Raw genomic sequence first — 26011 nt, 5'->3', positions numbered from 1 at the left:
ATGTGGCCTTCTCTTTCATGCACGATGGCAGTGATAACCCTGTCAGGGTCACCCCGGTCACCATGTCTGATCACTTCCCCATTTCAGCCTAGATTAATCTTGAGATGGCTCAAACCAATCGACAGAGAGATAAAAACAAAAATGTATTTAAACTCAATGTCTCCCTTCTCCATGATAGTGACTGCCTAGATGCTATTAGAATGGCCACTTGCCTATAATGGAACAGTGAATCCAATTGATAAGTGGGATTCCTTGGTGCAGTTTTGGAAGAAAATGTTTCAGTTTGTGGGGTAAAAGAAGACACTTGGCAGAAACAAGGCTGAAGATGAACTACACTGCAAGCTTAATAAAATAGAGGACCTACAGTATGTAGTCCATAATGAGGAGATGGAAAATAAACTGATCAGAACAAAGATGATGTTGAGGAAGATTCAAAACTATAAATTTCAGGGGCAGAAAATCAAAGCCAGGATGACATGGTTAAAAGAAGGGGATAAGGGGACTAACTACTTCTTCAAATTGGTCAAGAACAAGTAGAAAAGAGAATATATAAAGGAAATTCAAGTCAATGGGGTCCTTGCAAATGAACCTCAAGAGGTGAGGAGGGCATTCAGAGAATTCTTTCAAGGGATTTTTACATCAAAACAAGATGAAGATAATAAAAGCATGCTCGCTAAGTGTCTCAAACTGATTCCTTAAAAAATATCTAAGGATGAGGCTAAAGAGTTAGACAAAGATATCATGATGAAGGATATTGATGACACAATCATGTCCTTGGCTAATGGAAAATCTTCGGGAGTGGATGGATTACCGGCAGAATTTTATAAAGAAAGCATAGAATGGATTAGCCTTGAACTGTTAGAACTGTATAATGCTGCCTTTGAACAGGGTACTGTTGTGACGTTTTCACACATCGCCCCATTAAAATGGGGACCCCCTCTTTTTGCCTTTGTTTTGCCTGCTCTTCTCTCTGCTTTTAGGGTTTTGAATGAGTGAGTTGTCTGTCTGGGCTAGGGCTAAACCTTAGGGGTTTCTTTTGGATATTTTTCAAGCTGAGTCCAGTCAAATTTTGAAAGTGATTAAGTGTCCTCCCGAGGATCGAGATTGAGTCGATAAGGTGAGTCTGTCAGGAAGTCAGATATGTCCCAGGTTAGGTCTAGATTCGGGAATTTTTTGGGGTAAAATTCAAATTTTGTCTAAGTGTTAGCATTTTGAAGATGAAATTGTATATTCTTGCCTAGGTAAATTTTGATCAATTTTCGGAGGCAAGATGATGCCTGAAACACAAAAAAGTGCTCCCATCCCTCACTGAAGGACCATGCCACTTTTTCAAGATAACTGATTCCTAGCCTTGAAGATGACCTAATTATGCCTTGTGAAATGATTGGAGACCTAAATTTTGAATATTTTAGCCAGAAAGGGTCTTCCGGAATGATAATTGGACATTAACTTCTATTCATAGCATGAAGTAAGATGAAATCTTCCCCAGCAAAGAAATTTCGAGGTGAAAAGTGAGACAATTTGGCTTAGAACGCAAAAAGTGCTCCCGTCCCTCACTAAAGGACCGTGCCACTTTTTTCAAATTTGCACTATCTTTGCAAGGTTAAGGTGATTTTATGATTTGAAGAGGTTAAGGGAAGCATGTTTTGTCCATTGAATATAATTTAAGCAGTCTACAAGGGAGTAAATCAACCCAAATGACAAAAAGTGCTCCCGTCCCTCACTGAAGGACCGTGCCACTTTTTCAAGTTTCTCTTCATTGTTCGATATTTTATGATAAAACTTGACTTGGATGGGAAAGACGAATGATGTCTTATGCCTTGGACGCAATTGAGAGGTTTAAAGAGCAAAAAGTATGCCAAAATGACAAAAAGTGCTCCCATCTCTCACCAGGGGACCAAGACAAAGTGCTCCCGTCCCTCATTGAAGGACCATCCCACTTTTCTAAAAATACAAATTTCTTGCAAAGGCAAGGCAAGTTGCGTGATTGAAATGAATGAGAGGAGGCAAGATTCATCCATTGAAGATAATTTCGAAGGCTAGCAAAGGACAGATAAGCTTGTAATTGCAAAAGTGCTCCCGTCCCTCACTGAAGGACCATGCCACTTTTTCAAAGTGCTCCCATCCCTCACTGAAGGACCATGCCACTTAATATGTTATCTTCCCTTTCTCACCAATTTTGGACAAATTGAGACCAAGGCACAAGTTTGAAAAAGTGTTTAAAATACCTTGAAGTTGAATTGAGATGCGAGAGTTGCAAATTTTGACGACAACTGGCAAAAGTGCTCCCGTCCCTCACTGAAGGACCGTGCCACTTTTTCCAAATATGACCATTTACCTTGCATTTTGAAATAATATTTTTATTACCAAGGCTCAAGATAGTGTGAAATGTGATATTCTACACCTTGAGGGTAAATTGAAGATTAATATGATCAAGAATTCATGCAATGGACTCAAAAGTGCTCCCGTCCCTCACTGAAGGACCGTCCCACTTTTTTTGAAAACAACAAATTCCCTCCGAGATTATGCTAAGGCAACGTTGTATGAGATGGGAAGAACTTCTAAAGCATGGTGAACGAAGGTTTGACTTCAAAAATTGAGAATCCTAGCCTAAAAATGAAAAAGTGCTCCTGTCCCTCTCCAAGGGACTAGAGCGCTTAACATGTGCATTCTTTATTTTTGCCATATCCCAACGTTGACATCCTCCAAATCGCATGAAATGCCAAAATCATCAACTTCGAAATATTTGAAAAATTTCAATTAAATTGGCATTTAATAAAGGCGCATGGCATTTAATAAATTAATTTTGAGCCTTAGAAAATCGAAATTTTAATTATAAAGGCATTTAAAATTAATTTTTATTAAATTAAAATTGAAAGAGGAGCGCTTGAAGTATTATTTTTATCCATTTTATTAGGTCGGCCTCTTGTTTTTGCAAATTTATTTATTTTTTGGCCTTTTTTGCCAAGTCGGCCTATGAAGAGATGAAATGGTGAGCGCTCTATATATTTGGGGTGTGTTTTTCATTATTCAAATCATTCATTCATTGTTTCAAGTGTGATTTGGAGAAGCAAGGAAGGAAGTGCGAAAGCTGGCCTATTTGGAGCGAATTTTCCTCAAGTGTTGAAGACTAAAGTTGGTGGAAGTTGATGCTTGTAAAGACTAAAGGAGGCGCATTTTGCTAAAGGAAGGATTCCAATCTACATTTCGCCTAACCAAAATTCACCTCATTTTTGCATCATTTTTTAGAATTAATTCTCAAGTGGAGGTATGGCGAGATCATCCTAGTCCCAATGTTGAAATTGTGAATTTTGAACTTCAAGTTTTTGAAAATTGCGTGGTTAATTAGGAAATGATAACTCAAGATTTATCATGAAGTTTCCTAATTAAAATCTTAAATCTTCCTTTTGAATCCTAATTTCTACACTTCAAGATATATTATTAATTGTGAAATGTTGTGTAGGTATCAAGATGGCGACTCCCAAGTTCGAAATATCTAAAAGTCGGAAGGCTCTCCTCAAGGAAAATCAAGCCAAATCAAGGACGGTCTCCTCCAAGAAGATCAACCAAGGACAAGGGCGACCTCCTCCAGTCTAGCATCGACAGGGACGACCTTCTTCGATCCAGCATCATCAGGACAAGGGCAACCTCTTCCAATCCAGCATTCCAAGGCGAGGTACATCAACATCCTACACATCAAAGACAAAAGGAGTCAGAGCAAAGGGTTCGTTGAAGAAGCAGATAGTTCCAGATGAATTAATTAAAGCTAGCTTCTCAACAACATCAAGTTGAATATCTACCAAGTTACAAGTGTCAGACAAGGTGGCATCCTAGTCATCACTTCTCCAGTCGGATTGGTCCACCTCAGCATGTCCAGATTCAATGTACCTAACTCATGGAAGGTGGCACAGACTTCGATGTACCTACCCCGGCTATCCATTGGTGGAATTTTCCAAAGAGGACATGTGTCCAAGCAATACAATTATTTCATTGGTCGAGCATTAAATGTTATGTAATGGTTGTAACAAACCCTAATTAGGGTTTTCATTATTGAATCTTGGCCATTGATCTCAAATTGATCTTAGCCATCGAATTGTATTGTGGGAACTATATAAGCCCCGGCTCTTCATTTTGTAAAAAAAAATATAGTTGGAAGCAATTAGAAGACAGATAGAGAGTAGTTAGAAGGTGATTAGCTAGTTGATAGAATAGCAATTAGAGTAGAGTTGAGAGAGAAAGCAAAGATTGTTGCCAAGATGTTGTTGTAAAAGACTTGTAACTTCATTGAAGAAATGGTGAAATTTATGGGTCGATTCGACAATTTGCATGGTCTTTATACTTCTCATATTTGATTTCATGTTATTAGATGAGTGGAAGAAATGTGCTTGATTGATGGTGAAATTCGTATATCCATACTACTAGCAGTTTGTTGATTGTAGACTTGCCTTGTGTAGTCAACTGAAATCATTCAGCTTAAGCTTAACTTCAATTGTCGCTTCTTCATTGATATGCATCAACCTGATGGTGTCTATACCTGCAGTGATGATTTGAACATCATAAAGCTTTCCTTCGAAGATCGCACTAACCTTGTGGAGATGGTCCTGGGATGTCAAAACAAGACTTAGTTAGAATTTCATCAAAGATCAATCATTGCTCCTACATTCCTTAGTATTAGGATTAGATTCTTTCCTCGCCCTCATCTTTTTTCCTTTTTTTTTCCAAATCTAAAGCAGTAAAATCCTGTGTTCCAGCAATATTCAAAGCAGATCAGACGTTCAATCATCGAATGTAAGTCCCCTTGTGATTCCAGCAAATCACATCATACCACAGAGAGCTTATCCACACGTAGAGACCCTACATACAAGAACCTTGAAGTCATCCTGATTGATCCTTTTCCGCGATATCTTCAGCAATCAGAGGCTTTATTCAAGAGAGGATAAGGTACCTTGGGTATTTTATTCTGTGTTTGATAGTGTACAAAATACACGTCAACAGGTACACAAGGGAAAAACATTAATAAAAGAATTATTAAATTGATCCCCAAAGAGGAAGACAGGAAGCAAATTAAAAACTGGAGATCAATTACCCTTTTGAACCTCTCTTATAAAATCATTGCAAAAATAACCTTGATAGGAGGATCTCGGGAGTGTTAGGAAAGATCATCTCAGTTACTCAAATTGGCTTTATGAAGGGCAGATACATTTTGGAGAACTTGATTACTAGTTGGGAAGCTATGCACTAGGCCAAGGAAGATGGTCAAAATGTGGCAATGATCCTGTCAGACTTTGTAAAGGCTTATGACAGAATAGAATGGCCTTTTGTACTGGGTATGCTAAAAGCCTTTGGTTTTCCTCCAAATTTCTGCAAATGGATTAAAATCTTGTTCCAGGACTCCTCAACAGTTATTGATGTTAATGGTGAACTCTCAGACCCTAGAGAGTTACAGCGTTCTATAAGGCAAGGATGCCCAATTGCCCCGGCCCTATTTGTTATTGCAGCTGATGCTCTTTATTATGTTCTCAGAAGTACTGAGTTGGGACCTCCAGTCAAAGGAATATGGCTCCCTAACAAAACCTCTACTCAACGCCTAGTTTGCTGATGATACTGCTCTGTTTACTGAACTATCTACTAGCAATTTTGACAATGTAATGGACAGGCTACAATTTTTCTGTGCTGCATCTGAATCCAAGATTGCCCCCCCATAAATCCACAGTGATTGAGTGATCAGAGACCCCTCCCAACTGACTGAAAGATAAAGGGTGGATATGGTCTAGGCCCTCTAAGATTGTAAGATATTTGGGAATTCCTTTTGCTATTTCCCCATCCACAAAATATATGTGGGACTGGATATATGCCAAAGTGGAAAGGAAACATAATAAATGGCAGACACATCTGCTATCTCTTGCTGGTAGAATCCAAGTTGTTCAGAAGGTTCTATCTTCTCATGCTATATACTATTCCTCTACATGGTTATTTGCAAACTATCAGGTGAATAAGTTAGAAAGGATCCTTAGAGACTTTTTGTGGTCAAATGGTAAGGAAACTGAAAACAGACACTGTGTGTCATGGGATTGGTGTTGCACTCCAAAGAAACTTGGGGGTCTTGGGCTCCGGGATCTTAAGTCTCATGGGGTGGCCTTAGCTTCATAGTGGATTTTTAATGCAGTTTGTGGAGATGAACCGTGGAAAGCGTTAATTAGAAATAACATTAAATTGTCAAAACCTAAAAAAGAGAAATCATAGCCAATGCTGGATATGTGTGATATGTTAATGGGCAATTTTGAAATCAAAACTTTTGGCTCAGTGATTTTTTCATCCTTGTGGAAGACTTGGACTCAAGTTCGAAATCTCCTATGCAACAGAGGGGCGATTGGAGGCCCTCCGACCTATGCAGTGCTGGATAGATCAATCTGGTGGGTATCCAACTCAATGAGAAACCTCTAGCCTTAACTCAGAGTTGCTCTGCTAAAGCATGGAATGCTCTGGGTATTAATTTCATTCGGGATCTATTGATTGAGAAAAGGTTTGGGTCATGGGATAAATTGGCAAAGAAATTTAGGATCCCTCCCTCTCACAAGAAGACTTATACACTGATTTGTAAGGCTGTTGGCCCATACCATCAGGGGAAGATTTTATCTACTGAGAGATTCATTGAGCAGGTGAAGTGGAATGATGGGGCCAAACTCCTTGAAATTTCTGTCAAGAACATCTATGAGATGTTGGGTGATACCAATGAGATTCTGAGATGGATTAATAGGGGCTGGAACCTTGACTGGCCAAACTCTAAATGGCTCAAAGTCCTTCACTACTTTTGGCACAATCCTGCTGAACCAAAAAAGACTTGTTTTCGCTGGCTTATTTTGCTTAAAAAGATTGCTGTTGCTGATATCCTTAACTCCTGTGGTCTTTCCCCCCTCTCTTCCCCGGTTTGTCATAAACCTGAAACCATTGAGCAGTTGTTTTTTGAGTGCCAGTTTGTTGTGGCTCTGTGGTCTATGTTTTTTGGTAGTCCTGTCATGTGGAACTCTCGTCCTAGTCTTTCTTGGATTGAAATTTTAGCAGGATATGTTGATCTGTTTGATGAGAAAATGAATAACTTCTGGTTTGTTTTTACTTGTGAAAATCTGTGGTTTTTGTGGAAAAGGGGAAATGAAGAAGTGTTTCAGGACAAGAAGAGGAATCTTACTGAGTTAAATTGTAAACTCACATTTCTCATGATTATGATGCAGGTTTCCACAGTCCTAGAAGTTCCAAAGAGAAGATTCATGATCTTGATGCAGGAGGGTGTGATGCTGATCTACAAAACTAATATTAGATCAGCTCACTTCTTTTCAAAATATAAGGATATGTTGAATCAGGAGGAGTTAGAATTGCTGAACCAGTTCCTTTAAGATAAAGGCATCTCCAAAGAGGAGATTGAAACAGTAAACAAAGCTGCCAAGGATAAGTCAGTGGCTAGATGGGATGTAACGGCTGATCCCGATATTGAGCCTCCATTGGGTGTCTACGACTGTGACAAAGCAGATTGCAGCAATAACATTATAGGGTCATGGGATGCTTGATGACCAGCTCTCTCTTGTTTTGACTTTGATTCGATGAATCTGTATATTTTGGCTGTAATGTTAACTCTTGTAGCTGCTGATTGATGCTTTTAGTTTTATCTATTATAGTGATAGTTTAAATCTAAGATTCTGCTCGAACAGTGATAAAGCATATCTGATGTAATATTTTTATCTACTATCTTTAATATAAAAAGAGAGTAAAGGTCTATTTTAGGTTGCTTTCATAAGTTTTATTTGTTTCTTTCTTTATGGTTACTTTTTGCTTTATAGTTCTTTCCTTCCCACTTTTCAGAAGGCTTAAATGTTTGTGCTTTTTTACATTTATTTTTGGGAAAATAATGATTATTCTAAGACCCAAAAATTGGGCAACTCTTAACATTATATATAAGTTTTTTAGCACATAAACTTTGCATTGTGGTTGTGCCCTATACTTACGCTATTGAAATTATTGTTTAATCTATATCTGCATTTATTGTATTTGTGATTTTGTGAACTGAATTCAAAGTGGATTATATAGAGTGGAGTTTGTATGGATTGATGATATTAATCTACTTAGGTTGTGACTTTGCATCCAAACTAGCTATTTGGTTTTTCAAATCATGTGTTGTTGATCTAAGTAGATATTCCTTTCAAATCTTTGATGCATCAAACTATTGGTCTCTGTTTTAGCCAGTAGGAAGTTGTGTTTGTGTGTTTAGATTAGTTACTTTCTTTCTTAATATCTAAAAATATTGCTTGTGAGATAAGAGATGTTACCTGTCATGTGTTCATACCAGAGGGAAAGAAACAAGTGCATGGTTAATGATTTCATTTATCTAAAACCCCCTAAAGAGAATATCGAATAGTGCTTATATCTGTATATTTTGTCTCTATCCTAGTGCCTAGGGTAGTTTAGATCTCATAGAGCTTCCCATTACAATTTGAAAAAAGGTTTTAACCCATATACTGTTCCAATTTGAGTTGTCTCAAAAAAGACTAATTAAAACACTGATAAGTGGATACATGTACATTACATTATCAAATGGGATGAGCTCGCATGGTAACCGATAGAGGCTTACATAAGGAGAACCCATGTTCAAATCTTGGACGTCGTGTTACATGCTTCAAAAATGTACAAATGTGAATGATTATTGGAATATCAATAAATTACCACATCTAATTCTGGTCGAGGACAAATGCTGAATGATGAGTTTGAGGAAAAATGTTGAGAGAACGATCAAGCTTATTACAACATCCAACACAAATGTTATGATTGAGGAGAAATATTGAATGATGAATCAAATCAACACATCCAATTTTGGTTGTGATGTACCTCAACCGACAACACAAACGTTGTGGTTGTGGGGCAATGTTGAATGATGAATTGAGCTCATTACCGCATCCAACACATCACATATGTCGTGGTTAAGGACAAATGTTGAATAGCAAATCAAGTAAATTATACCATCCAATCTGGTTGTGATGCATCTTAACTAATAACACCAATGAAAGTCTTGGGCAAATTTCATGGAAGAGATATCCCTCTGTCTTGGGTGAATTTGATGGAAGAGATACCCCTCTGTACCTGATATCTAAGTCAAATTTCTTTAAAATAAATAATTAAATAAAGCTGATGTATGTATAGCGTCTATGTGTATATACCACTATAGATCAGCTTCGTTTAATTATTTGTTATATATGTATATATAGCTATAAGTACATCAGCTTTCTTTAATTATTTATTTTATATGTCCATACAGCTATACATAAAGCAGCTGTTTAATTATTTATTTCAATGAAATTCAACCTAGATACCAGGAGAGAGGTATATATACAGAAGCTATACATAAGACCGAATTATTTAATCATCTTAGATACCAGAACAAATGCACACATATACAAGCTATACATACATCAGCTTTATTTAATTATTTATTTCAAAAAAGATGGCTTAGATAACAAAACAGAGGAATATCTCCCCACCAAATCAAATTCACCCAAGACTATATGTATATATACATATATATAGTTTATTTAATTACATCAGCTTTATTTAGTTTTTTTTTTTTTAAATGGCTTAGATAACAAACAGAGGATTATCTCTTCCATCAAATCAAATTCACTATATATACCCCACTACCAAAAAATTGTAATCTTAATTATCTATATATAAGCTTAAATCTGGACAACGTACCCATGCCAAAAAATGTGATCATGATTACTAATCTCCGTGGCTCACACATTGCAATTTTTTCAGTAGTTACTATGATTGTGGTGTCTATTATTATAGTGTGTCGAGGCAGCTACATTCCTAGAGGTTCATGAAAGGGCAAGAGAAGGTACATACAGAATCGAGAAAAACGGAAGCAGAGTGCCTGGTTTCAGCAGAGGAGTTCCAGTCCAAGGCTGCAATCACCGCCTGCGCTACGCTTGCGATCTCCCCCATTCGCCCAGACTTTTCCTGCTCCTCCTCCCCAGTTTCAAACAGCTACTTGCGGTTCAATTCGAATGATGCCCCTGTTACCAAGCGTAAATGCCGTGCTCCCTTCGAAAAAGGCCTTACGGGGAATCAAAAGGAACTCTTTTTTCTTTTTCCTGTTTCCCAGCGAACTGCTTATGCACAAAGCAAAACTCGCGAGTCCTAACACATAAAACCCCTGCTGCCACTAAACTAATGATGGAAAGTCGAATGTGGTTCTGGGCAAAGTGATAGTTTCGCATGGAATGTAACACAAACTGAGCAAAGCCAATTCGAATGAGAGTAGAAATATGAAACGAATGAGATAAGTGGGGTTAAAAATTGGTGTGAAGGCGAATTTTACATACCCATGCCAATTACCCTTTGGTTTGGGAAGCAATTGGAGAGACTTCTTTTTCTTTTCTTTTTTTGAACACTTGGGAGAGACTTTTAATATAAATAAATGTTGGTAAATGGTTATGTGAGAAGTGGGTTCATCTTTGATTATATAATATCATTATATGTTATCTATACATGTTCCATTCGAAATTCGGTACCGTAGTCAAAATTTGTATGATAATGGGTTGGAGATTTAAAATGTTTTATATTATATTCGAGTGGAAAAATAGTGATAAGATAGGCACTCATTAGGTTTATGCTTCCATCCATTCTAAGTTGGTGACATAAGTTATTTTCTTTATTATGGTTCAAAATAATGTGTATATAAGAATGTGGTCATTCTTTGTGTTTCTATGGCATATGGAGGTGGTGATATGTGTAGGAGTGTGCAGTGATATGGTATTTTGAAGCAGTCTAGGTAGGGTGTTGGGAGCTTAAAAAATGTCATAGAAATACAAGGTTTTCAAAAGGGAGATGGTGGTCAATTTCAAGGTTTTTTGTGAAAAGAGAAATTGAAAACCTTGAGTTGCACTAGTAGACTAAGACTATTTGAGAACTCGCCAAGATTATGAATGGAGCTTCATGTGTTGGTATATGAAAGGCTATATCGAATTTACAATTTGAGCTTGGGTATTCTCATGGATAGAGGACCATGTTTGATGTCACTCAAATGTGTAGTTGTCCCTCCATGCTTTTCATTGTGGATGGCTTGTATTTGCTTCATGATGATATTGAGGAAGTGATCTGTTAGGTAAAGGCTTGTTTCAATAGTATCTCAAATCATTTGCATGCAACTAAGTGTCATCAAATGTGTCTACAATAGGCAATAGAAAAGGTGGTTGAAAGTTTGAAGATGGTTTTACCTGTAAATGTTGTTGTGTCTCTTTCAAACTATTGTGAGGTGGACAATTTAAAGGAGGTGATTAAGATTCCTTCTTTGGGTAATGTCTACAAAAAATGTGAATATATGTTTAAATTAGAGTCAATGAGGCCTATGTAATTTGCCTCATCCCCTAGGTTGTTGAACTTGGTGTCTTTTTGTTGGGTGGTGCTCTTGGTTTTTATTATATTCTATTTTAGTGTTTGAGTATGAGTTTAGACTAGTTATTATTTTGGTCTTGGTAGCCCCTTGAGCACTAGCTTTTGGTTCACTATTATAGTCTCAACTTTTGGACCTTAGTAAACTTATAATAAAAATATATATTTAACCCATTAATGGGTCTCAAAGGGTTAATCCTTGTAATTATTTGGAGAGGGCTTCTAAGTGGTGACCTCCAGAGTCAGGGTAGATCAAAATCAACTTTGATGGTACTGCTCGTGGCAATCCGAGGCCATCAAGTGTTGGGTGTGTGGCTAAGGATAGCAATGGAGTAGTATTGTCTAAATGTAAATAGCGACTAATTCCAGAAACCAACAATAAAGTCGAAGTAAAAGCAACCTTTCTAGCGGTTCAATTAGGTAGGAGGATAGGTGTGGAGAAACTACATCTGAAAGGTGACTCTCAAATCATCACGCATGTTATTATTAAGGGTGAAGCTCAAAATTGGATAATTGGTAGGGAAATACAATGCATCAAAAAACTCCTCACATCTTTTCGCAATTTCAAAGTGTCCCATGTGCTAAGAGAGGGAAATTAGGACGTCGACTCTTGTGCCAACCAAGCTTTTGAGTTACAAGTTGGTGAATCCATCGTAGACACTTACCCCCCAATGATTATATTTTGGAGTCATTTGAAGTTTGTTTGGAAAAATTTTGCTCTGCGTGGCAATGTTTTCTTTCTAGTGATATGGAGGTGAGCCTTAGAAGAAAGTGGACAACGGAAATTTTTAATGCATTTCAAAATCAATACAGTGATAGGTTTCTTTGGAAGCGCGTAATGAAGAAAATCTTCTCAAAATCTTTCAATTTAGTTTTTGAAAATGAATGTTTTTTTTAAATGGACAAAACAGCGGCGTTTTTCCATTCGAACCATACCAACTTACTGTAGCATAAAGGGGAAGTCATTATCAACTAGCACTATCGTTTTGAAGGCGAAGTGCATTAATGGTATTCAAGTAATGTTGGTGGCTTCGATTGGGGTATTTTTAGCTTATGAAGCCAACCAAAGCTAGTGAGTACTGAGTGGAGCCGAAGTTGGAGAGTCGATGCTACTACTAGCAGGTTATCAAAACATCCTAGAGATACTTGTGCACGAAGGAAATGGAGCCAAATTTCTCCTTACAAGCTGCGAGACCCATGGTAGCTTTCTGGGACGAATCTCAGATGAAAGGCTAATGAATGTTTTCAAGTTTGAGGAGAAAGACTTTATCAACAAGGTTAAGATTGTTCTAGGGGAGGAATACCTGAGGGCTAATTTCAAATACCGCAACAATGCTGACATCGTGTCCATGTTTGTGGCTTGGTGCTTCGAGCTTGAAAACAAATAAAATGTACAGTGGATTGTTAGTAGCTGCATCAAAGAATAATGGTGTGGGGGACTAGAAATCTTCGTGAAGATGATGTGTGACGGGAAGGGGTTTGACTGCCTGGATGGTGCTTGGCTCCACGTTAGTGAATTTCGTCCTCCTCTGCACCCACATCTTTTATGGAGTACAAATTGCAACAAGGAGGTCTATCGTGCCTCAGCTCAAATAGGGATGCATGGTATCAAAGAGTATTTAAAAGGCTTGGGAGAGACGAGCGTAGGCGGGAGCTGGTGAAATGGGACCCCTATGATATGAAATCTTCACACTCGAGAATGGCATCTTCTTCGAAAAGAAAACGAGGTCGCTCGCGCGGGTCAAAGAAGAGGAAGGTGAGGCGTACTCTCCGGATCGGATTCCTGCCTGAGGACAACGATGATGTAGATGATCCTGAGGGAGCCAATGGAGGATGGTTGGGATGCAAGTGCGAAAGGCAAGGAAATAGTTGTTGTAGATTAGTTTTGGTCTGGGTCTATCTTGTTTTTTCATCATTCAAGCTATTTTTTTTTCTCGAATTTGTATCATCTTGTAAATGTTTACCAATAGCTTTTGGTGGTGGTTGGGTTAGTAGGCAAAATACTTAAATCAAGGTTGGGAGGGTGATCTTGATTGCAGTTTCAAAGATAAACTTCATACGAATGATATGAACAATGCTTTTTTTGCTTTTTTTTTGGTTGTGGATGGAGATGTAAATTTTTGAAAATAATAATAAAAGTAATATTTATCGATTAATATATATACACATATTCATATACATTTAGAATATGTTAAGTCTATTATTGACCCTCATGCCTAAAATGCATTCTTCACATTGATATAAACATTCTTGTGTCCTCAATCAATCCTATAGCTTGTTGATCCCTATGAATGTGTGTACCTTAAATAAGGGTAGTCTGAAAGTTTTCCACACATGGGATGTCAATATTATTTGTGGCCTATGAAACAACCTCTAGGATTTCAAAAGACTCTTTTTTCAGTGGGGAGAAGGAAAAGGCAAGAGGAAAAGAAAGGAAAGCTAAACTAAGGCAAAGTGTCATAACCAAAGCTTTTACAACACTTTAATTCCCTTTCTAGGAGAATCATAAGAAAACTCCAATTTTTGAAGATGACCACATCACACCACAACCCTTCATTGTTGGAAAGAGAACGGAACACACAAAGTGACTCGGATATACGGTGTAACTTTCAAATCCTGTTTTGGGAAGTATCTGCCAAGGCTCGATTGAGAGCAAAGTATTTCTTCAAGGTTCTCACAACGATTAACCATTCTTAATATATTCTCCTTCTAATGGTATAATCCAATTTTCTAATCTAAGAATAATGATAGAGTAAATTTTACTACATAAACCATTATTTCAGATTTGATAAGAATTGTGGAAGCCAAAATGAGTAAACAACAATTACTCCTAACTCTTCAAGACACAAAGCATGCTGGCATAAGCAAAGCAAGTGAGAGGCAAACAATGACACGACCCAATGCCCAACCTAAAAAACAAACATGCTAAGGTCGGATCATAGATATAAATTACTAAACTTTGATACATTCTTTTATTTCTTCGTAAGAAAGGGAATTACAAAATTCTTCTTTTTCAAAAGCGTTCAATTCCTTTTATAGGAATGCCTATGGGCTTTTATATAATTCATTCCACTAGAATCGGAATGATTTTTGCAACTGAATTCTCTCTCTCATACTCATCATGTGTTTTCCAAAATCATGATGATTGTTTTTTATTAAGGGAAAACAAGTTTTGAAGGGACCTAAAACCCCATACAAAATAGGTTTTGGGGGGACTTGAAACCCGAACCTTAAGAAAAGCCTGAAAGTCCACTCAATGAAATGGAACACAAGAGAGACACAGCGAAACCAAACAAAAGATGGGCAACAGCACAAGAAGAACCCCCAAAAAGAACCAACTGGCTGAAACAAAGACCAACATGCAGCCCCAACCCAACCAATACTGATCAAGAATTTGATCTACACTTGTGAGATCGAAGGGTCATATCAAAAGAGGCCTGGGATGATTTAGATTTCTTACTTTTAACGGTAATCCGTCCCTTCGCAACCCTAGCAGCAATCTTTTGCAAAGAAGACTGATCCAAAATAGAGGACCTCCCACCACCAGGAGAGACAAAGGTAGCAACAGGAGAGGTAGGGATAGCAGAAATCTGAGAATCAGAAGGATCGGACAAAGATCCAGTGGCAATCTGGGACAAACCATTTTTAGCAGAAGAGACAGCAACATCCTGAATTCCAGCAATTTTCATTGAGCCATCCTTAGTGGCATCCGAAGAAACATTCTTCTCCATAAAAGAATCTGAACCAGCCTTCGAAATCCCAGCATCCACCGAAACATTGGAAGAGTCCAAAGATTTATTAATAGAATAATGTTGGTAAGAGGCCCCTGACCACCATGAGGCTGCAAGATTTTTCTTCTCGAGCCCACTATTTCTAGGCGCATGGCCAGTTTTGAAGCATTTCCAACACTTGAACGAAATACCTTTGTAATCCAAAGTTTGGACCCAGCTGCCAAAAGAGGAGTTGATGGCTATCTCAGCTGGAAGTCCCTTAGACACATCTAGCTCCAAATCCAAGCATAGACCTCCTTATATGATGATTGTTGTAACTACCTTGTGTGAAGAATTTTTGCATTATTCTCTCCCTCCAAATCCAAGCATGAATGCCACCTACACCTTTCATTAGATAAAAATAAAAAGCTTTGACATGTGGTTCCTTTTAGCACCCTTTAGTAATTAATTTTATTTTGGGTTTGTCAGGCATCCAGATTCACTTATGGGTTTCCACATCTTTGGGACACGTGGTGTGTTCTCAGGCTTTTTTACAATATTTCTCGAATTGAACTTAGACTTTCGTAAGGCTTCCACGCATCTTACTTTCAACAAAACATCTCCCAAAAACATGTGGCATGCTAGTGAGAGTTTGTGAGGTTTTTCTTTTGTTCTCGTTCCATTTTAGTAGGTAGGTTACACCTTAAAATGTTTTTTAGAGCCTTTGCTTCCAAGACAAAAAGTATTTGGGGAGACTATAAGTAATTTTGTCTCATTCTTTCGACATGCATCACATAGGTGGAAAATCTTTGAAACTTCTCCCCCTTTGGTACTTCGGTTTTTCACGAAGCTTTCACATGGAAAGCTTTTGAAAAAGGAACCCTTTTCAAATGTTTCATGTGCTTTTTTGGAGGGATTGAACTTGCAAGGATTTTGACTCCTTTAGATCGAAGTTCGTCTCAATCTAGTTGTAGTCAAAGAATCTATAACTATTGGTGTCTCATAGGGGTCCTTCGCTTGCGGAGGATGAATCTTGAAGCTCTAGTTTCACAGACCAGTTTTGAAATGTCTTCACCATTCCATTTGGGATTTCTCTGATTAGTTGCCAATGATGGTTTTGAAATAATTTTATACTAGATATATGTGTTTTTCCTTAAGAATTATCAACTTACTTGTGAACAAATACAAGAGTTTGTGTCTTTTGCATCTAGCTCCATCGTGTTTTGCTTTGTCTTTCTAAAATTTGCAATCAAAATGTCAAAGATTAGGGAGTCAATTGATTACTTTAATCACAAGCCATAACCATCTCAACTCTATCCAAAACCCATTTCATTGTGAGAATGCATGTCCAGTGAGAAGAGATTAAAATGGATCAAAAAAATACACATTTTTCAAAGACATACATAAACAACACAAAGCAAGTGCCCTGACGAACTAGAAAATGTTGAGGTTCTAGACCACGAGAATGATAGGCAAATATCTAAACCAAATATAAGGTATCCAATGATAGTTGTGATTATGTCTCGATTCTAACATTTATAATACAAGGCCTTTCGCTTTTGAAAGAAAACAAAAGAATTAACAAATTCATTTCTCTAATTTATAATAGAACATTTAGAATGATTCACTAAAGATAAAGAATCTATATGCTAGGAATTTTGCACCACAAAGAGTCAATATTTTTTATCAAGAGGGATTCAATCGATTGTGTGTGCATTATGTTTGTCTTTTACCCTTTCTGCAATGTGCAAAAAAGAAGAGGACACATTCACATTAAGTTGCATAGTCTTATTATTCCTTATAGCTAACCAAATAGAGCTTTGCTAGCAAACAAGCATCTATAGCCATGGCATGGATATTGCTTGGTTTTTTGATAAACATAGCTCTACTACCAGTCAAGCACCTATAACCTCGATAGAGTTATCCGCATCACCCAGACATAGAGTGTAATGCCCCGCCAGGAACCCCAAAGGAAAACCCACAACAAGGGTGAAACAATTTTTTTTTATTTAAAAGTATAAACATCATAAGTGCATTTACACAACATGCACGATAATACAAGCGAAAGACTTACACCAGAATTCCTTAAGGGTTACCAATGAAGAATTAACTTCAAGAATAACTTCCACAAAACCATAAATTCCACATATGCATCATAACTCAATGATCACAAGAATCCATAAGCAAATAAAGATTCATCATTGAAAGATTGAAAGGATACAACATAATTTCCACTTCAATTAGCATTTACTAACATCATCAAGGAAACTAATAAAAACAACCAAACAGAGGATTACATTGCTCTTCCAATACATAGCTTCTCAATAGTCATAAAGGATAGATCACATCCAATTACAAGGTTACAAAGGATCAATATTACAATGATACAATGACCACATAGGTCTACAAAAACCAATAATCTCCAAAACATGAGATGAAGCATGAGTCACGAACCACAGGAACACCTGCGAAGCCAATCCTCACATGAAGGCACAAATCCGAACATCCGATGGGAAGTGGCACTACCACCCGACCATGTAATTCCCAAATGGAATCACCCCACCATGCTAGGAGATAGTTGAGGACCCTCAAACAAGCATAAACATGACATGGTCGACAAAACAATACGACTCCATGGTAGCACAATAAGACTCCACAAGAATCCAGGTGACTCAACTTCACAAACACAAGTGAACCAAATGAGAGAGTGTCATCGCATAGCTTAAGATGGTTACCCTGGTAGGCCCTCATAGGTCCCGGCTCTCTGTCCTGGTAACCTCTCCTGAACCTCCGGCTCCAACTAAGTCTCATGCGGACCCTACCAGCCTTTCGTGAAGACAAGGTGGTTGGTTTGCCATTTCAGGCCTTCTCGAAACATTATGAGCCCTGTACTAGCACTCACCTATGCACAAGGTACAATTATCTTTATTAATGTTATGATACTACCCACCTAATCATTTCATTAGATTACCAGTTATTATCTGATTTTTGTTGGGTCGTAATGCCTACCACTTTGGGTGCAACCCCCAAGCGAAAGCCACTCTCTCAAAGGACACTACACAAGCATGGTCACTCCCCGAGGACCCTATGGCGAAGCAGACAACCATAACACCACTATCAAAAAAATAAGTGGTCAAACAAGGACATACCGACTCTTGACTAACCATAAGGCAAAGACATTACATGGTTAAGACAACGGAGCCAACATATATCACTGGTCAAAGGTACCAATTACACCACCACAGGATGACTGAACCACAAACCAAAATATCACACTACACACTTGCAAGGACATCAAAATATATCAAATCCGCACTCAAACAATCTTTTGAAAATATCAACATCATAAACACTTGCAACATCATTGATTGAAAATTAAATAAACACTCCTTTCCAGCAGTCACATCTAATCAATTTTAAAATCAATAATCCAAGTCTACCCATTTGAATCTCTAATTCATGCCTTAATTTTCATTGATAAATTCATTAACCACATAATAAAATTCACATGAAAAATCACATTACATCACGCAATACCACTTTGAACTAGTAACACTTACCTCTTCGAACTAGTAACACTTACCTCTTCAAACAGGAACAGGTAACACACCTCTTCAAACAAGAACAGGTAATTTATCTCTTCGAACAGGAACAGGTAATTTACCTCTTCGAACAGGAACAGGTAATTTACCTCTTCGAACCGGTGACACCTATCTCTTCGAATAGGTAATTTACCTCTTCGAATCAGTAACACTTACCTCTTTGAACAAGGAATTCACCTCTTCGAACCGGTAACACTTACCTCTTCGAACAGGTAATACTACCTTTCCAGAATTATTTCACGGGCTCACACATATAGTCCAATTTCCAAAATTTCAAGGAAGAGTTTACCAGCAAGGTAAATGGTGAAATAAACATACTGGAGATAATGACTAACCAAATCATGACAAAATAGAAACAAGGATGCACCCACCAAGTCCAATCTAAAATTCTTTCTTCTCAAAGAAGAGGTAAATCAATAAATTGATTTCCAAGAACAAAACACACAGCAGATAGAGAAATGAACCATTTATTTCCAGAATGCAACCATATGATATAGATTTCACAAAACCAACAGTAGTAAACACTAATTCTTTCATTTCAATCATTCCACAAACATCTACAGGAAGATTGAATAAATTTCCATGCACAGGAAGCAAACTGAAAATTACAAAACAAATTCAAAACAAGAAGGGAACCTCCAACCTTGAAGCAATTAGCAAGCAAAAGGAATGAAGCAAATCCAGTCTTGCAACTAGGATGAATTTCCAGCTCCTCCAGGAAGTTTTTCCAGAATTTTCTCTCCAAAAATCCTCTTCTTCTCCTGCCGTGAATTTTTAGAATGGAAGCCCAAAAATTACTTTTAACCCAAGCTTCTAGGTTAAAGTTTTTTTATCCAATCAAATTTAAATATTTTAAAACTAAAAGGCAATCAGATTTATTTCTTTTCCATGAAAAAAATAAAAAAAATTCCAACAATTAAAATGAAAAGCAAAAGTCAAAAGGAAAGGCAAAAAGGAAAGCTATTATTAATCTTTTTCCAAATTACTTTCTTCCAACATAAGCATTTTACCTTTTTAAATGGCTAGGCAATTTATTTATTTCACAAAAATATCAATGCAACTTTACACAATAAATTAAGCCATTTTAACCATTTAATCTAGCAATCATTAATTTAAATAAACAATAATCACAAAGCATATTAACTAAATGATTACACCAACATTAGATAGCATCATCCATTTAAATTAAATAACCATTTAAATAACAGAAACATGCAAAACCAAGACAGATCAAATGACGACTCTCAAATGACCAAACCAAGGCACCATGACACACATAACAACCAGACGGGGAAACACAACCGACTGACAACACTCACACAAGTGTAACTACGGTCAAGCTAGGGTACAACAACTATCTCCTCCACTCCCATCGGATATATAAGGCATGCTCAGACCTGCAAAACTAGGTGGAGTCAATACCCCGTACCTTCCCGATACTAGTACGTGCAATGTCCTACACCAAAGAACCACACGTGCATATAGACCAATGTATATATAGATACGGTAAACACACTGATGAAGGAAAATCGTGACGTTCCCTGTCTCACCGGAGTGAGTGAAGGAAAATCATCCCCTCGCATCCTAATACACTTACAAACACACAACATATAACTAATGCGTCACAATAGAAAGGAAAAGTGTCAGTCCATGATAATGATCTATAAAATAACATTAATCATAAGCACTAAAATACTACATAAAATCATACACCATAAATCCAGATAAAGCATGAAATAACATCGCATAATATCCGAATCAAAATACAATAATGTTCCACAAAACAGTCACTGAAGTAACTCAAAACATACAAAGGAGGCTGATCGAGGAGGGGTACTACATAGAGTTTTTCAATTAATATTTTGTATTGTAGTACCCCTCCTCAATCAACCTCTTTTGTATGTTTTGAGTTACTTCAGTGACTGTTCTATGGAACATTATTGTGTTTTGATTCAGATATTATGCGATGTTATTTCATGTTTTATCTGGATTTATGGTGTATGATTTTATGCAATATCTCAGTGCTTATGAATAATGTTATTTTATGGATCTTTATCATGGACTGACACTTTTCCCTTATATTGAGATGCGTTATTTATATGTTGCGTGTTTGCAAGTGTATTGGGATGCGAGGGGATGATTTTCCTTCACTCACTCCGGTGAGATAGGGAACGTCACGATTCTCCTTCATTGGTGTGTGTGTTGTGTATGTATATATATTGGTCTATATGCACATGTGGTTCTTTGTTGCAGGACATTGCAGGTAATAGTATCGGGTAGGTACGAGGTATTGACTCCACCTGGTTTCACAGGTCTGAGCATGCCTGATATATCTGATGGGAGTGGAGGAGATAGTTGTTATACCCTAGCTTGACCGCATTTACACTCGTGTGAGTGTTGTCAGTCGGTTGTGTTTCCCCGTTTGGCTGTTATGTGTATCATGGTGCCTTGGTTTGGTCATTTGAGAGTCGTCATTTGATATGTCTTGATTTTGCGTGTTTTTGTTTATTTAAATGGATGATGCTATCTTGTGTTGGCGTAATCATTTAATTAATATGCTCTGTGATTATTGATTTATTTAAATTGATGGATTGCTAGATTAAATAGTTAAATGGCTTAATGTATTGTGTAAAGTTGCATTGATATTTTTGTGAAATAAATAAATTGCCTAGCCATTTAAAAAAAAGGTTAAATGTTTATGTTGAAGGAAGTATTTATGGGAAAAGAAATAAATAAAAGCTTCTCTTTTTATTTTTCCATTTGGCCTTTTTAATTTAATCATTGAAAAAAATTATTATTTTTGGGAAAGAAATAAATCTGATTGCCTTTTAGTTTTAAAATATTTAAATTTGATTAGATGTAAACTTTAACCTAGAAGCATAGGTTAAAAGATATTTTTGGGCATCCATTCTGGGCATTCACGACAGGAGAAGAAGAAGAATTTTGAGAGAAGAAAATAATTTTGGAAATCTTCCTGGAAGAGATGGAGATTCAACCTAGGTTGTAAGACTAGTGTTCCTTCATTCCCTTACCTGCCTTTGCTTTAGGTTGGATAATCTATTCCGATGTTTTGATTTGATTTTGTATATTTCCGTTTTCTTCCTATGTGATTGGAAAATGCAATTTGCCTGTAGATTCTTTTTGGAATGTTGAAATGGAAGAAATATTTCGTGATATAGTTGATTTTGTGTTGCTATTAGCATAGGGTTGCATTCAGGAAAGGAATTGTTTATTTCTTCTTTGTTGTGTGTTATTTGTTCATAGCAAACAACTTCTTGATTTACCTCTTCTTTTGAAAGAAAGAATTTTAGATTGGGTTTGCTGGGTGCATCCTTGTTGCTATACTGTCAAGAATTGGCTAGTCATTCTTTTCAGTGTGTTTATTTCACCATCTACCTTGCTGGTAAACTTTTCCTTGAAATTTTGCAAATTGGCACTGTATGTGTGTGCCCGTGAAATAATTATGGAAATGGAATGTTCTTTGTGGTTATTGATTTTGTGACTTTTGTTTTTAGAATGCCTTGGAGGCATGTGTTTTTTGTTTGTTTCATAGACTTTACCGTTCCCGTGATGGGCTTGCCTCATTACGTGGGTTGGTAGTGTTTTCTACCCGCAAGTAGCAGAACTACGGGTTGGCAGCAGCGCTACGCAGTAGCAGTGCTACCGGTCGGTAGGACTGCCACCGGTTGGTAGCAGCACTACTGATTGATAGGACTGCTACCGGTTGGTAGCAGTGCTACCAGTTGGTAGCGGCTGCTACCAGCAGTAGTGGCACTACCGGTCGGTAGTACCGCTACCGGTTGGTAGCAGTGCTACCGATCGGCAGTGGCTGTTACCGGCGGTAGCAGCACTACCGGTCGGTAGGGTTGTTACCAGTGGTAGCAACACTACCAGTAGGTAGTGACTGTTGCCTCGGCATCAGCACTATGCGGGTTGGCTTTTGCCACCGCTTGACCATGTGCCTTACCAGTACAAATCGGTATGTGTTATAAAATTAATTTAAATTTTATTAAGTGAACATGTTGATGTGGTTGTTTTATGTTAAGCATAAATGGTGATTTTTATTATTATCAATGGAAATCAAGGCATGAATTAGAGATTCAAATTGGTAGATTTGGATATATTCTAGAAATAAATTATATGCCTGTTAGGAATTCATGTTATAATCAGTTGAATGTTTAATGTGGATTTCATTCCTGATGGAATATTGATTTGGAAATTGAATAATACGATTGTTGAAAGAGTGTTTTATTTCATTTCTTTTCAATCCATGATGTTGCAAGTGTATTATGTGTTGTTTTGGTCTATGGTTCAGTCATCCCGTGGAGGTGTATTTGGTTCCTTTGACCAAGAGATATATGTTGGCTTCGTTGTCTTAACCATGTAGTGTCTTTGCCTTATGGTTAGCCAAGAGTCAGTATGTCCTTGTTTGACCACTTGTTTCTGATAGTGGTGTTAAGGTTGTCTTCTTCGCCATAGGGTCCTCGGGGAGTGACCATGTTTGTTTAGTGTCCTTTGAGAGAGTGGCTTTCACTTGGGGGTTGCGCCCAAAGTGGTAGGCATTACGACCTAGCGGAAGTCAGATAATAACTAGTAATCTAATGAATTGATTAGGTGGGTAGTACCATAACATTAATAAAGATAATTGTACCTTGTGCATAGGTGAGTGCTAGTACAGGGCTCATAAAGTTGCAAGAAGGCCTGGAATGGCAAACCAACCACCTTGTCTTCACAAAAGGTTGGTAGGGTCTGCATCAGACTTAGTTGGAACCAGAGGTTCGAGAGAGGTTACCAGGATAGTGAGTCGGGACCTATGGAGGCTATACCATGGTATCCATCTTAAGCTATGCGATGACACTCTCTCATTTGGTTCACTGGTGTGTTTGTGATGTTGAGTCACCTGGATCTTTATGGGGTCATTAGGTGTTGTCATGGAGTCGTATTGTTTTGTCGACCATGTCATGCTTATGCTTGTTTGAGGGTCCTCAGCTATCTCCTAGCATGGTGGGGTGATTCCATTTGAGAATTACATGGTCGGGGGGTAGTGCCACTTCCCATCGAATGTTCAAATTTGTACCTTCATGCGAGGATTGGCTTCATAGGTGTTCCTGTGGTTCGTGGCTCATGCTTCATCTCTTGTTTGAAGATTATTGTTATTTGTAGACCTATGTGGTCATTGTATCATTGTATCATTGATCTTATGTAACCTTGGAACTGGATGAGATCTATCCTTATATGTTTATTGAGAAGCTATGTATTGAGAGAAATGTAATCCTTTATTGGGATGTTTTTATCAGTTTCCTTGATGATGTTAGTAAATGCTTTTTGAAGTGGAAATTTAATTGTATCCTTTTAATCTTTCTATGATGGATCTTTATTTGCTTATGGCTTCTTGTGATCATTGAGTTAATGATGCATATGTGGATTTATGATTTTGTGGAATTTATTCTTGAAGTTAATTCTTCGTTGGTAACCCTTAAGGAATTATGGTGTAAGTCTTCTGCTTGTGTTATCGTGCATGTTGTGTAAGTGCACTTATGATGTTTATACTTTAAAAAAAAAAAAAAAATTTGTTTCACCGTTGTTGTGAGTTTTCCTTCGGGGTTCCTGGCAGGGCATTACATTTGCTATCAGAGCCTAAGTTTCAACACTGGGTACTCTGGGTTTGTAGTGAGGCCATTTGCCTTGACCTTTTTTGTGTAGGCCTTGTGGTGTGACTTCCTTGTGTCTTTCTTTGCCCTTGATCTGAACCTTTTTTTTTGTTGTGCAGTGTTAGGTCATGGCTAGGAAAGCCAAGGGAGGTGGTTGCGTTGGTGGCCACACCAGAGGTAGAGGAGGAGGAAGGGGTTGAGGTTTCGATCGCCACAGTCCTTCACCACCACCCACTCATGCGAGTGTGGATAGGGATTAGTCAGTTCATCAGGAGAAACCGCATTCAGTAGAGGAGGTTCTCGAAAGGGAGGAGCTACGTCAAATGTTTCAGGAGGTGCTAGCTAAAATAGGCCCTAGACCCGAGGTGGATCATCCCATCCATGGCCGGGTAGAGGAATCACTTTAGCAGATTCCAAAGAGAGAGAGAGAGAGAGAGATCTCCTAGAAGGAGAGAGGCCCCAAGGGACCTGGATCCATCTATCTTAGGGCACATGAGGGACTTGATGAAAAAGGTACTGGTCTCGAGGCAGAGACCTGGCTTATTAGTTTAGATCGGTGTTTTGCTATGTATCCTTACAGTAGCAACACCAAGGCAAGATGTGTGATCATGCATCTAGAGATCTTCGCATCTATCTAGTGGAGATTAGAGGAGGAGAGGTTCGGTGTGAGCATTAACACTGCATCTTGGGAGATATTTTTGGAGAGGTTCAGGGCACGATTCCTCTCACCCCAGTGGAGGCAGTCATGAGAAGATGAGTTCTATGCTCTGTGCCACTTTGGGTTGTCAGTGGATCAGTTTGAGCACAAGTTCTATGAGCTCAAACAATATGTTGGGATCGGCAATGATGAGGCTATGCTTGTGCAACACTTCTTGAGGGGTCTTAATGACCACATCAGTGGAAGAGTGAGAGTTTTTTAGCCTACTTTAGTAGAGGTAGTCGTGGCAAAAGCCATATTGGTAGAGAAAAACCTTAGCCATGCTCATGGAAACCAGTCTGGAGTTCAGATTGGGAGTGATCCTTTTAGTGGGTCTAGAGGTAGAGGGAATCAGTCCTAGACTGCTGCACCTTTTAGGGGTCCTCACGCACCCGCCAAGGGTGGACAACAGCAGCAGCTGCCGAGACCAAAGCAGTCTCATGGCCAGTAGGGTGGCATCTCTCAATCCCGAAAGAGAAGGAGATGGTAGAAGGAAGGGCAGACCTTTCCAGGGCAGTCTTCTCAGGGAGCATCTCAGGCCCCTAGTGGGGAGAGCTTTCAACAGTCTAGTGGACCGTTTGGGAGTGGAGGACCGATTAGGGGAGTTTGCTTCACTTGTGGTCAGTATGGCCACAAGGTCACTCAGTGTCCTCAGCATCCTCACCAGACGAGCAGTTAGAGGCCAGTCGCATCAGAGCCGACAGTGGGGGATGCAGGTAGATCCCATAAAGTATTTGCAGCGATGGATGACCGCCAGGCTGAGCATCAGAGTATGTTGATTGAGACCACAGGTGTGTTATGTGGTACCCCTATCTCTGTACTTTTTGATTCCGGTGCTTCAGATTCCTTTATTTCTTCATCCATTATGGAGCGGTGCAGGCTCGTGTCTGCTAAGCAGGCAGATAGGTGGCAAGT

The 26011-nt window shown here is 38.2% G+C and overlaps 1 protein-coding gene across 3 annotated transcripts in view; it reads right to left on the bottom strand.

Annotated features, from left to right (window-relative positions):
- Window positions 1-10313, bottom strand: part of LOC131063594 (protein HASTY 1) — a 164095-nt gene extending 153782 nt beyond the window's left edge. The window contains exon 1 of one of the 3 annotated variants that reach the window (XR_009372324.1): window positions 9889-10313. Coding sequence is in view for 2 of the 3 variants with exons in the window: in XM_057997460.2 (XP_057853443.2) it covers window positions 9889-9987 (99 nt within the window). In the remaining variant the exon portion in view is untranslated. The remainder of the gene's footprint in view (window positions 1-9888) is intronic. The other 2 variants (XM_057997460.2, XM_057997458.2) reach the window with 2 other exon arrangements.
- Between the last annotated feature and the right edge of the window lie 15698 nt (window positions 10314-26011).

Source organism: Cryptomeria japonica, chromosome 4 (genome assembly GCF_030272615.1).
Source record: "Cryptomeria japonica chromosome 4, Sugi_1.0, whole genome shotgun sequence".
In the NCBI taxonomy this organism is placed as follows: Eukaryota; Viridiplantae; Streptophyta; class Pinopsida; order Cupressales; family Cupressaceae; genus Cryptomeria; species Cryptomeria japonica.
Note: the sequence above shows the minus strand (reverse complement) of the source record. Positions and strands in the feature narration are given on the sequence as shown.